Source organism: Podarcis raffonei, chromosome 15, assembly GCF_027172205.1.
Source record: "Podarcis raffonei isolate rPodRaf1 chromosome 15, rPodRaf1.pri, whole genome shotgun sequence".
Taxonomy (NCBI): domain Eukaryota; kingdom Metazoa; phylum Chordata; class Lepidosauria; order Squamata; family Lacertidae; genus Podarcis; species Podarcis raffonei.
In genome coordinates this window covers 27449724-27463389 of record NC_070616.1, presented here as the reverse complement: position 1 = coordinate 27463389, position 13666 = coordinate 27449724, and the positions used below count along the sequence as shown (strand labels likewise).

Here is a 13666-nt window from a genome sequence, read left to right as displayed (position 1 = left end):
AGGTCCAAGAGCGGAGTACATCAGGCAGAGCTGGAGGGATGGTGCTTGACATTTGAGCCAACAGAAGAGGATCCAGCCCTCCTGCAAGCAGAAAAGAGCATTCAAAGTCAGAGGTGCCCACAGCAATCTTGTATGGTTTCTCCTGAGCAGAATTTTTTTTCCGACCCCCTTTCCTGAACGAAGATGCCCACAAACAGAGTGTATAACATGCACCCTCTCCACACACAAACATCCAGTCCCATCTTCATCCTTGGCCTTCTTTGGTGCTATTAAGAGAAGTTCAGCCTCTGTCCAAGGGGCAAAGCACACATCCAGCAGGATCAATTTATTTTGCTTAGGTGGTACCACATCAGCCTTCAGGTGTATGGGTGTTGGATGTAGGCATTTCTGAATATGTACCCCTCTCAAGGGCATCATCTAGGGGGCGGCAGAGGGCCACCCCCCAATATTTTCAAGAAGGGGACGAGCCCCCCCCCAATTCCACAGCGATCCTCAAAAGGACACGCCAGGGTGTAAACACTTTTGAGGATCGCCAGGGAGGTGGCAGGGCAAAGTGGTTTCCCCCCGCATATCCCATTGACAATCACCAGAGGGCCTTCCTGGAAGGTGCCCTGGCAGTCTCCACCAGGGACACAACAGGGAGAAGCATCTTTGCTCTGTCGTGTTGTTTCACAAAGGTAAGGGGGCTGGCAGTGAGTGTGTGGGAGATGGTGGGTTGAGTTGGTCTGGCTGTGGTTGGAGGGGTGTCATGCATGTGACATCATAAATGCACGGCGGCTCTCCCCTGCCCTCCAGTGTTAGGTGCAACTTGGTGCGCCTGCCCCCTCCAGAATCAGAGGAAGGGTGCCCCCCCAATTACCAGTTGTTGGGAAGCACAAATGGGGAGAGTGCTGTTGCGCCCTGTTTGCTGTTGGCTTCCCAGCCAGAGGCATCTGGTTGGCCATGATGAGAAAAGGCAGCTGAACTAGATGGGTGTGATGGCCTGGAATTCGGACTCAGAGGCTGAACCTGAGGAATCCCAGCCTGCACAGGAGTCCCCGCCTCCAGAACCAGCTGAGCCAGGGCTGGGGCCTGAGCCTGAAGGGTCCTCACCTGTGCTGGATCCTCAGATGCAGGCACCAGCTGAGTCTGCTCTGGCCCCTGAACTGATGGAGGACCCTGCAGGTGCTCCACTCTCAGTCCCATCAGGGGAAGAGGAGGTTGCCTCTGCGTCCAGTAACCCTCCGGCCTCTCCTGAGGCTCAGGGCAGAGAGGTGGAGGGAACTAAGTTCCTGCAGGAGGAGTGCTCGCCTCCAGGCCAGGAGAGGCGAGTCACCTGAGGACCGGGGCTGCCGTATGCCTTGGGACAGATAAAAGCCAGTCAGCCCCAGTCCCAGGTTGCGCGATCAACATTGTTGGTAGGCTGTTCCTGCCAGAACCCTGTCCTGCTCCTCTGCCAGAGTTCCTGACCTCACCTGACTCCCTGCCTTGGACCCCATTTCAGCTTTGACGGGCAGCCTCTATACTGCACCCTCGACCTCGGACTGAACTCAGACCTCACCACACAGTTAGCCCTCGGGACCAGCACAGTGGTCCTTTGGTGGCCTGGATTCAGCTGCAGGACTCTTCCTATGTTCTTTAAAACACTATGCAAAGCTAGAAGTTTAGAATTGGCTTTCCCCATCCCCCACCCCATTATCATCTAAACGCCCACTAAAACTGTAGCGTTCCCAGGACTTTGATGGACTGCTGCCGCCGCTGATGTGGCCTGGAGCCAGAGCACCACATCAGCCCCTGTGGTCACAAGAAGGACGGCTCTCTCCGCTAATGTTATTTATTTTCCGTGGCTTCCTTTCTTCTGGCTCCAGCTGGCCTTTGTCCTGGCGGCTTCCCGGGACGAGGCCTTTGTGCGCTAAGCATGTTGCAGAGGCAGCTTAAAATGTTCCCTTTCGGCTGTAGCCGGGAGCCAAGCTGTGCGGCTTTTACCAGTGTTGATTTTATTGATGGCATTGACTTTTTCACAGTGGCACTTTGGGATGGTTGCGTCGTGGCGTGCCTGTCCGCGTGCCTTCAGAAACGGCTTTGTGTTGTCAAGTGCTGAGCTCCCACCCCCAGCTTTGAGGGGAATATATTTTACGAAGGATATTTTTTTTGTCGTTTCTTTTTTTTGCTCCGAGGATAAAAATATATCACACGCAACACCTCACTGCAGCCCCTTCTGAACTGTTGCATTTTTCTCTTGGCGGAGCCTCTTGAGCAGGGAGGAAATAAATGTACATCTTTATGTTCCTTTCTGCCTTCAATATGACAGTCAGTAAAGCAGAAGCATTTGGGGCAATGCCGCCGAGACCAGATGCTCATATCTTTCGGTCATCCCTGTGGCATAGGAGGTGGTGCGGGGAGAAAACATGTCTTTCTCCAAACACAGTCCCTCTCACTCAATCTGGATTCAGAGCCTGCCATCTCAGGGCTGCTCCCTTTTTTTCACAGATCAATTTTTTATACTGGAAATCCAACACAAACGCAACCTGGGAGCTGCAGGTAGCAGTGAGGAAAAGGCCTTGCTTGGATCATTTGTGAAGGGGAAAGGGCTGAGTGTCCTGTTCAAAGAGGCAGGGTGTCAGGGGCTGGACTGAGGAACTCCCCCCCCTTCTCTAAAACCTTCCCGAGAACAGGAGGACAGTATAGATTTAGAACACTGGTTTGCGGAAGGGCATAGTTCAGAGGCTGCAGAGGGGAGAAGCTGGGAAATACTGGAAGAGGAACAGCAGGAAGAAGGAGAAGCACCAGGGGGGAGACAGCTGACAGACTCAGTGTCCTTGGAAAGCATGCCAGACCGCCCCCTCTCCCAGGACCAGGCGTGCATTGAGAGTAGCAGAACAGAAAGCACAGAGGCAGAAAGCTCAGCTTAGCCGAAGCAGGGGTGACGGAGAATAGGAGAGACGGAGGGGGTGGGACTTTACTTGGAGCAATGCCATTATCCTAGTTAGACTGCATTCCTTTGTGTCTCTCTGAGCATAGTGAATAAATTACTTCGTAAGAACTGCTTTTTTTTTGTTTCTCTGCTTCTTGGCTGCCAAGGGATCAGATTCCCTGAAGGGCTGCCAAGGGATCAGATTCCCTGAAGGGAAGGAGAGTGGAGAGTGGCTGGGGCAACCCAGGCAGATGGGTAGGGAATAATAATAATAATAATAATAATAATAATAATAATAATAATACTGCGGGATCAGACCAAGAGCCATTTCTTGTTCAGTACTTTCCCCCTCCCATACACAGAGTGGCCAGCCAAATATCTCTGGGAAGGTCACCGGCAGGCCATGGTGGTTATGGACTCCTGACACACACACACCCATTCTGTGCATCCCCAGCTAGCCATCATGGCTAACAGCAGGCGATGGCCATCCCATTTCCAGTGTATTCAGAGCCCTAGACTCTCACGGCTGAGATGATGATGATTATATTTACACCCCATCTTTCCTCCAAGGAGCTTAAGGTGGCCTACATGGTTCTTCTCCTCTCCCTTTTATCATCACAACGACCCTGTAAGGTAGGCTATACTGAGAGACAGTGTCTGTCCCAAGGTCATCTTGGCTGAGTGGATTTGAACCCTAGTCTCCTATGTCCTAGTCGGACACTATAACTTCTACACAAAACTGGGTAATTTTATTTGTAATTTTATTTTTAAAACCCTAGGCCTTGCTTTTCCTCTCCTTCAAAGGAGTTGCTCCAAGCAGCTTACAAACAGAAATGCAAACATAAAAAAAATAATGATCCAACCATTGAAACACACGTGATCAAAAGAAGAAGCACAGCACTCACACCTAATTCCCCAAGCGGAAACTGAGTCAAAAGCTGGTTTGAAACAAGATGGTTTCATTTGCCAGCAGAGCACAAGGATCAAAAAAGTTGACTTATTTTCTTGGGGAAGGGACTTCCATAGGTGGGGTGCCACTGCAAAGAAAGTCCACCAATCTTTGCCTCAGGTATCAACGACACACTCAACGGGGCAGAACAGACAATATTAAAGGATCTTAAATGCTGTTATAAGCAACAGCCAATACCCTGAAAGACCCATGGAAAAAGACAGGGGTGGCCATGCAGGCAACATGACAAAACATCAGTTTCCCCAGGCTAGAAAGGCTGGAGCTTATATTTGAACTGGAGGCTCCACCCCTTCCTGTCTCTCAGCGAATCGGAGGAGGTGCTTCCGTGCACTTCCCCATCCTCCCAAGTCGCTTTGCATGGAATTAGCCAGGCGCTTAGGTGGTAGCCAAAATTTTAGCAGCAGCATTCAGCACCAATTGCAGCTTTACAGTGCTACAGTTGAGATGTAACTTATGTACGAGGCACAGTGGCCAGTTCTGATTGTATTAGAAGTGGGTACAGCTGGTGCACCAGCCAAAAGTAGGCAAAAGCAGACAGGGTCACAGAGAAGTCACCCAGGACCATTTACTCCCTCCTGCACCCCTGACCACAAAAGAATCAACCCATCGGCCTATTTTTATTTTTGTAGATTTCATTGCTCCTACTTTTCCCAGGCATGTTTCTATGTATTTTAAAGGGGAGCATGGTGGTTTATACCTGTGTTTTTCACCCACTAACTAACAACACACCTGTTTTCCACTCATCTGCCTGTTCCAGGGCTGCCCCTTGGACAGCAATGTTTGGGTGCTGAGTTGGATCACAATGTTCTTAAAGATGGCCTGTGGTCTGCCTTGCGTCTGGTTGGCATTATCTGCTCAGTCGCTGCCTTGCAGAACAATATTCTCTGTTCCAGCCGTCGCCAGCCCCCTCAGCCCTTGGAAATGCATGGTTAGGGCAAGCTTGCATGGATGGTGAAAAATGAGGATGTTTATCTTTGAGCCCGTGACCTTAGGAGCGTTGGAAGTTGTCCTTGAGCTTCACAGCACCTCGATCGTATTCTGGAGGACTCCCAGACACACACAACCCCTTCCAATTTCTTCTTCAGTTTGGTTGACACTGTCATTCTTCAATTTGATAAATGCTTCAGAGGGAAAGGAACAAATTGAGGAGGTGCAACACAGGGAAGAAAACAGCTTCTGAATGAGCACAGGCAATGGCAAGAGGGGACACCTCAAATCTTTGCAGGGGCACCAAGAGAGAGAGAGCAAGGTCCTCACAGGAGGCTGGAAGCCCAGGTAAGTGGACAGAATTCTGTCGCACAGTGGTAAGTTCCAGCAAGCAATACCTCGAGGGGAATTATCTAGAGCTCGGTGCAGATTTCCAAATATCTGCATTCTGCCCGCCTTTTTGGCCCCATGATTTCTCTAGGACGGGCTGTACCTCTGTGGCAGAACACCTGTTCTGCATGTAAAAGTTCCTTAGCATCTCCAGGTAGGGCTAGGAGAGACCCCAGCCTGAAATCTTGAGAGTCACTACCAGCCAGTGTAAAGAATATTAGGCTAGTGGACCAACAGTCTGATTTGGCATCAGGCAGATTTCCATGTTCCCAAGTCTTTGTGTGGATTACCAGAGTATCCATGTGGCATTCCAACCCTTTTGTAGCTCTGGCAGGTTGGCCAGCTGTGGTCACTGTCCTCCATGCTCTGGCAAATTCCAGACTGCATTATTGCAATGCACTCTATGTGGAAGGTGACTCAAAAACTTCAACTGGTCCGCAGCCAGGTTGCTGGCTAGGGTTCCATTTAAAACTCATATAACCTCTGTGTTAAAACAGCTGCATTGGTTGACAGTTTGTTTCTGGACCCAATTCAAGGTGCTCACATTAGTGTTTAAAGTCATAAATGCCATAGGCCCCAAACATCTGAAAGAGCCCCTACAGACCCTCCTGGATATTAAAATCAGCAGAGAAGGCCCTCTTGGTAGTTCCACCACTCTCAGAAGTCCAGCGGGTGGTACCCCAGGAGAGGGCCTTCTCTGTGGCAGCCCCTATGTTGTGAAACTCACTCCCCACAAGGTGCATCTAGCATCTTCATTATCTGGTTTCTGTTGTATGCTGAACATCCAGCTCCTTACCCTGACCTTTGGCGCTAGAGATATATATTTTTTTCAGACACACCTGAGTCTTTGTAATAAATTTTAAACTTTTTGTTAAATGAATGAATGAATATATATTTAAATTGCTATGACCTTTGCTTTATGATGAAGGGTGGGCAAGAAATCAAACGCATCACCATCAGTGCTTTTTCTAGAAAAATAGGTGCCGGTACACACCATGAAGTTGTTACAGTAAGTGCCACACTTTTTAACAACAACAAAAAGAGGTGCCAGTACTGCACACCCTTGCGTAACCCCTGAAAAAAGCACTAATAATAATAATAATAATAATAATAATAATAATAATAATACTGAATGCAGAGACTGTATGCAGAGAGATGCCCGCACCTAGCAAGCATATGGCAGAAAGAGTTCTGGTGATGGGTGTCAGGATAAGAAAAGATTCCCCCCTCCCGGTCTGGTGTATAATTGACCAACCCAGAATCCCTTGGCAGAGCCCTTATCAAAGGTAAAGATGGAGAACCTGTGGCCTTCCAGATCTTGATGGACTATAACTCCCATCATCTCTGACTATTGCTCGGAATTCCTGGGGCTGATGGGATTTGAAGGGACGTGGGTGGCTCTGTGGGTTAAACCATAGAGCCTAGGACTTGCCGATCAGAAGGTCGGCAGTTCGAATCCCCGTGACAGAGTGAGCTCCCGTTGCTCGGTCCCTGCTCCTGCCAACCTAGCAGTTCGAAAGACTGTCAAAGTGCAAGTAAATAAATAGGTACCAGTCCGGCGGGAAGGTAAACGGTGTTTCCGTGTGCTGCTCTGGTTCGCCAGAAGCGGCTTAGTCATGCTGGCCACATGACTCGGAAGCTGTACACAGGCTCCCTTGGCCAATAAAGCGAGGTGAGTGCCACAACCCCAGAGTTGTCTGCTACTGGACCTAATGGACAGGGGTCCCTTTACCCTTTAACACCTGGAGGGTTCTCCCAACCCCATTATAAGGGCTCCCCCCACCATAAGGGTTGACATTTCTTGTGGCCAGGAAGCTGCAGTGCCTCACAGGAGTTAAACGATCCCCAAATACTTTTGTTATGGACACAGAAGGGCAACTTTATTTCATCCTGAGAGCTTGCAGGCTTTTCACCCTCCTAGGACCATTTAAATCGAGGGCATCTGAAGAGAGCTGACTTGGGGTGGGGGGCAAAAGGGGGCTGAGCATTTGCTTTGTCACTTTAGGGCTGGTGGTCCCCATGAGGTGGGGAGCATTTGGGATCTGAGCCGTCACCTGGACTGTCACCGCTTTTTCCTTTTTTCTTGTGACAGGCCGAGATGAACCATTTTCCGAGCGTGGCTTTCCAATTTTGCTACACTTACCGTTTCAGCAATAAATCAAGAATAAGTCTGTTTGCAAAAGCCGATCCCCCTCTGGGTGTCATTTGAGCCCTGGGAGGCGTCAGGCAGCCTGGGAAGAGCATCGCTGTGTCTGTGTTATCCTGAAAATGCCACATCAAACGTACACAGAATTCTTAGGCTTGGAAATATGACCACCACTAAAGTGTCTATTATATTCAGGAGACTGGCAGAAACCTTTGCTCTGTGTGATTATCCAAGGTGGTTGTCATGCCATTCTCTGCACTAATGCTATGTAATTATGTATTAAGACACGCCGCAGGTAGGGTGTCTGAGGGCAATTAGAGCACACCTCACATGGTGCGATAAAGACACAAGGCCAAGGGACTTTTGTGTACCCGGGAAAGAAATAATTGCCTCCCAAATACAGTGTCTGGATTATATCTGTCTATGACAAGAATGGAGTTCCCAATGATAAAAAGAACAAAAAGAACAATATTCTTCCAGCAGTATGTCTTGTTTCCAGAGAAGATGTGCTTAGATTGGGCCAAGGATACAGGAGAGATCTATTGTTCTTTCAGCTGCATGAGAAAAGACCTACTGGATCAGGCCAAAGAGAGCCCATCTAGTCCAGCATCCTGTTCTCACAGCAGCCAATTGGATGCTCCATTAGGAAGCCCACAAGCAGGACCCGAGTGCAACAGCAACTCTCTCCACTCAGTGGCGTAAAATTCTGAGAGGGGTGCAACCAGGCACCCCCATGTCAGGCTGAGCTCCTGTCACCTTCTGCAGCCATGGGGAAACAAGCAGTGCCTGTGCCAGGCCTTCTGTGTCCAGGGCAGCTGTCTACCAGCTCCATCTGGTACGCAGGCTGAGACCCTACCTGCCCGAAGACTGTCTTGCCAGAGTGGTGCATGCTCTGGTTATCTCCCACTTGGACTACTGCAATGCGCTCTATGTGGGGCTACCTTTGAAGGTGACCCAGAAACTACAACTAATCCAGAATGCGGCAGCTAGACTGGTGACTGATGAGTGGCCGCCGAGACCATATAACACCAGTCTTGAAAGACCTACACTGGCTCCCAGTACGTTTCCGAGAACAATTCAAAGTGTTGGTGCTGACCTTTAAAGCCCTAAATGGCCTCAGTTCAGTATACCTGAAGGAGCGTCTCCACCTCCATCATTCTGCCCGGACACTGAGGTCCAGTGCTGAGGGCTTTCTGGCAGTTCCCTCGCTGCGAGAAGCCAAGTTACAGGGAACCAGGCAGAGGACCTTCTTGGTAGTGGCGCCCGCCCTGTGGAACGCCCTCCCACCAGATGTCAAGGAGAAAAACAACTACCAGACTTTTAGAAGACATCTGAAGGCAGCCCTGTTTAGGGAAGCTTTTAATGTTTAATAGGTTATTGTATTTTAGTGTTTTGTTGGAAGCCACCCAGAGTGGCTGGGGAAACCCAGCCAGATGGGCGGGGTATAAATAATAAATTATTATTATTATTATTATTATTATTATTATTATTATTATTATTCAAGGCAGGTGCGGCACCTCCTTCTCTTTGTGGCCGGCGAAGGGACACCCACACACCCCACCCTGGACTGGCCGAGCCAGAAGGTGGCACTGGCAGCCATGTGCCTCATGGGCTCTGTGTTCCCCACTGGGGCACACCTCCACCCCAGATGTCCAGTGCACCAGGGAGGTTCAGCACTTGCCCTGCCCCGGGCTCTGGCAACCCACGCTATGCCACTGTCCTCCCTTGTAACTCCCACCAACTGGCATTCAGAGGTATTGTGCCTCCAATAGTGGAGGTGGGACATAGTCTTCCTGGCTAGTAGCCATTGATACTCCATTTTTGTGGCCATCACTTCTTCCTGTGGGACTGAATTACCAACTTAATATTGACAATCTGTTCTATACTGTAATAAGAGCTGTTCAACAATGGAATGAACTGCCTTGGAAGGTGGTGGACTCTACTTCATTGGAGGTTTGTTTAACATGAGGTTGGATGGCCATCTGTCAGGAATATTTTAGCTGTGATTCCTCCATTGGTAGGGGTTGGAATAGATGACCCTTAGGATCCCTTCCCACTCTGCAATTCAATGGTTCTATCATTATAAATATATCTTATGTACCAGCATCTGTTTAAGTCTCAGAGTAGTCCAGAGAAACATTTTAAACTAAAGGGGACCAAAGTATTCAACCCATCTTGAGATGGGATAAAGCTTTTTCCTGAAGGTCAGTTCAATCTCTAAGGGGGCAGGTGACTTTTCTTACCTTAAATAAATTCAAGAGCTTTATTTTTCCCTTTACTTAAGTAAAACAACAACAACCTTGCCACTCCTTCAAGCAGTGGACTACCTTCTGCAACAGCTCAGCGGCATTTCACCCTGACTGTAGCGCCCCTTGGGAATGCACAGCATGACTTTTGTGGTTGACAAAAATGGCCCCACAACCCTGCTATTCATTGGACCATTTGGTGATTGCAGGGAAGATGCCTTGCAGCTGACTGGGGAGTGAAATTGTTGTTGTTGTTGCTATTATATTATTAATTTCATTTATGAATCACTTCCTACATGGCATCTCAAAACCATTTCACTGTATGATAAAATCCACTTGCAAAATATTTGCATGTATAAAACAGCAAGAACAACTGTATACATGAAACAATAAAATACACATCTATAAAATGTAAGCAATTACATATATAAAAGCAATTTCAAATAAATTCAGATACCGACTAGGATAAAAAATCTCCACTTAGAAGGTTGGTTGATACATGAGTATCTTTTTTCAAGCATTAGATGTGCTCTCAATTGTTATCTAGTCTCGGGGATGACTGTAATGTTTCTCCCAATTCTCAGAAGATGGGGAAGTGCTCTTTTTACAGTCTTGTTATGTTACCTGGATGAAGACAGGAGACCAGACTGTGAATTTACAGAGATCAAACAGCTAACAAGAAGGACATCATTTAATTATTATGACCTTCTTTTCGGCCAGACAATTCTGTACCACCCACTGAGAGGCTGAATCTGCCTTCCTGAATGTGAAGGTTTTAAATCCTTTACTATCATTCCTCTGCCTTTGATGATGACGATGATGATTAGATAAAAGAATATAGTAGCAATAAGCTTATTTTGAAAATCTGGATTTTCAGGACCTCCACCTCCAATATTTATTAATTTATTTCACGACATTTAGACACTATAATAAAACATCAACGTAGTTTTCAAAAAGAAAGAACTATCAGTATTTTTTATTTTAAAAACCCCCACTTAAAAGCAACTATTTAACACTATTCAAAAAATAACCTGCAAAATGCTAAAAAAAAAACCCACATTAAAACACATGTCAACATTTTACATGTCCGGGCAGGCAACACAAATGTTTTAGCAGGCGCCAGAAAGAGTACAGTGAAGATGCTTGTCTAAGTGTCAATAAGCAGGGAGTTCCAAAGTCAATTTCTTACAAGTGCAGAGAGAGTATTACATAGCACCTATAATAGTGCCAGTTCCCAGTGGTTAGAACTGGGTGAATGAGAATTTGCTTCCTGGTCCCTCCATCACATCCCCCATTGCCTGGCCTCACACATTGGAGCCCCAGTGTCTGTAGGAGGGAGCCAGCTCTGCTTGGGCACAGTTGGGGTTCCGAATTCACACAGCGAGCTTTGAAAGTACAGCATGCAGACATTCCCCCTCCAATCCATGGCGGGTGGTGGGACAGGGTGATTGTACTGTGATAGCAGGGGGCAGGGCAAGTGAGCCCACCCATGTTCTCTTTCATGAGATTGCCCAAATAAAGCTTTGGCAGATAGACATGGCAAGGGGATAGCATTACATCAGGTTTGTTGTTGTTGTTGTTCAGTCGTTTAGTCGTGTCCGACTCTTCGTGACCCCATGGACCAGAGCACGCCAGGCACTTCTGTCTTTCACTGCCTCCCGCAGTTTGGTCAAACTCATGCTGGTAGCTTCGAGAACACTGTCCAACCATCTCTGTCATCCCCTTCTCCTTGTGCCCTCCATCTTTCCCAACATCAGGGTCTTTTCCATGGAGTCTTCTCTTCTCATGAGGTGACTAAAGTATTGGCGCCTCAGCTTCACGATCTGTCCTTCCAGTGAGCACTCAGGGCTGATTTCCTTCAGAATGGATAGGTTTGATCTTCTTGCAGCCCATGGGACTCTCAAGAGTCTCCTCCAGCACCATAATTCAAAAGCATCAGGTTAGATCCCCATATAATTCTAAGGTCCTGTGGAACCCAAAGGAGATTTTCGATTACCTGAAGTTTACTGCATTGTGATGTATGCAGTGTGTGTGTGTGTGTGTGTGTGTGTGTGTGTGTGTGTGTGATCTTTGGTGATCCCTGGGCTTTCTGAAGGATAAGGTCAGATCACCTCAAAGGGTAGGTCACTCCCATCATTGTGTGCCATGCAATCATTTTGTGACCTCTCGGAAGGGAAAAGTAAAAGTCTCCCTAGGCAGCTTGAGTACAGCAACCGAGAGCAGAGATGGAAGTCAGAGATGATGTATTCATCTTGGAAAGGTGGGAAGATAAATTGTGGGGAGCTGAGAGGTGCAGCTCCTTAAATGGATGGCCCCTGCTCAGCTGTTTCTCTTGCTGAGGAGCTCCCAGTTTGTCACCTCAGCCAAAAGCAGACAGCAGAGAGGAGAGTGAGTGAGCGAGGGACATTCTAATAGCCCAGGGGCAAAGTCAGTGCTGCTGGTTTCGCTCTCTGCAACACTTAGGTGCTTAGCCTGTTGCAAAAAGCCATTTCCATTGTCGTGCTGGAGATCAGAGATATCCAAACTGATTCACATCTCCATAGGACCTTGGCTGCTTATGTAACAGGGAGCTGGGGAAATGCCCCCAAAGAGCCTTTCCCCTGAAATCTGATTACCTGAGTCTAATGAAGCCACCTCTTCCATCCAAATTAACTTCATAGAATCAGAATCATAGAATTCTAGAGTTGGAAGGGACTCTGAGGATCATCTAGTCCAACCCTTTTTACTGGTGATTGACCAAAATTATATACAGTGGTACCTTGGTTTGCATACATCTTGGATTACAAACACGTCAACCCCGGAAGTGCGTGTCCCAGTTTGCAACCTTTTTTTGGATTTCAACCTTTTTTCTTTTTTTTTTTTTTTGGATTACGAACAATTTTTTTTAAAGGCCCCATTGGTGAAAGCTCACCTTGGGTTACAACCTGTTTTGGTTTACAAAGAGACCTCCAGAATGGATTATGGTAGTAAACCAAGGTACCACTGTATATAATTCAAACCCCTGCAATGCAAGAATATGCAGCTGTTTCATACAAGAATCAAGCCTGCAGTCTTGGTGTTATCACTACCACACTCTAACCAACTGAGCTACCCAGGCTCATACTGTACACCCAGGATGATGTTTAGGTCTCATGGCTTAGGTTCTCATGGGGGCTTGTGGTCCATTTAGTTGCTGCTCAGTTCAAAGAATCTAGAATCTGCATCATTCCTAACATGTCCAGCCTGTGCTTGACAACCTCCAGCAAAACAGAGCACACCCACTCCCAGCAGGCCACTGGTTCCACTGCCCAACCTGTCTTACCTTTAACAAGTCTCTCCTGCTGGTCAACTGAAATCTGCCTTTCTAAACGGCCTCAGCCCAGTATACCTGAAGGAGCATCTCCACCCCCATCGTTCAGCCAGGACACTGAGGTCCAGCACCGAGGGCCTTCTGGCGGTTCCCTCACTGTGAGAAGTGGGATTACAGGGAACCAGGCAGAGGGACTTCTTGGTAGTGGTGCCCACCCTGTGGAATGCCCTCCCATCAGATGTCAAGGAAATAAACAACTATCTGACTTTTAGAAGACATCTGAAGGCAGCCCTGTTTAGGGAAGTTTTCAATGTTTGATGTTTTATTGTGTTTTTAACATTCTGTTGGGAGCCACCCAGAGTGGCTGGAGAAACCCAGCCAGATGGGCAGGGTATAAATAATAAAGTATTATTATTATTAAGCCCATCCCATCTAGTCCTGACCTTTGGGACAACAGCAGAGAACATATCTTTGCCAGCTGCTTGAGCAGCACTCCAGATATTGGAACAGTGCTACCATGTCGTCGTCGTTGTCCACCCCCCCTGCAAAAAAAAAACCCCTCCTTCAGGCTAAATTTAATTTGCTATTACATTTGTGTAGCAACTTTTCCTCCCGCTGGTGGTGTACATGGTGGTTCTCACTTCTCTATTTTATTCCCACAAGAACCCTGTGAGGTGGGTCAGGCTGAGAGACAGTGAGTGGCCCAAGGTCACCCAGTGAGCTTCATGGCTGAGCCAGGATTCAAACCCAGACCCTAGTCCTACACTCCAACCACTAAATCACACTAGTAACATATCTGCTTCCT

At 47.7% G+C, this 13666-nt stretch overlaps 1 protein-coding gene across 2 annotated transcripts in view; it reads left to right on the top strand.

Annotated features, from left to right (window-relative positions):
• The window catches only part of CADM1 (cell adhesion molecule 1), a 514437-nt gene extending 501289 nt beyond the window's left edge, over positions 1–13148 (top strand). The window contains exon 9 of one of the 2 annotated variants that reach the window (XM_053367115.1): positions 12946–13148. In XM_053367115.1, the coding sequence (XP_053223090.1) occupies positions 12946–13133 (188 nt within the window). In that variant the 3' untranslated portion in view covers positions 13134–13148. Of the gene's footprint in view, positions 1–8462; positions 8528–12945 lie in introns of those variants that run through there. The other variant, XM_053367117.1, reaches the window with a different exon arrangement.
• The last annotated feature ends 518 nt before the right edge of the window (positions 13149–13666 follow it).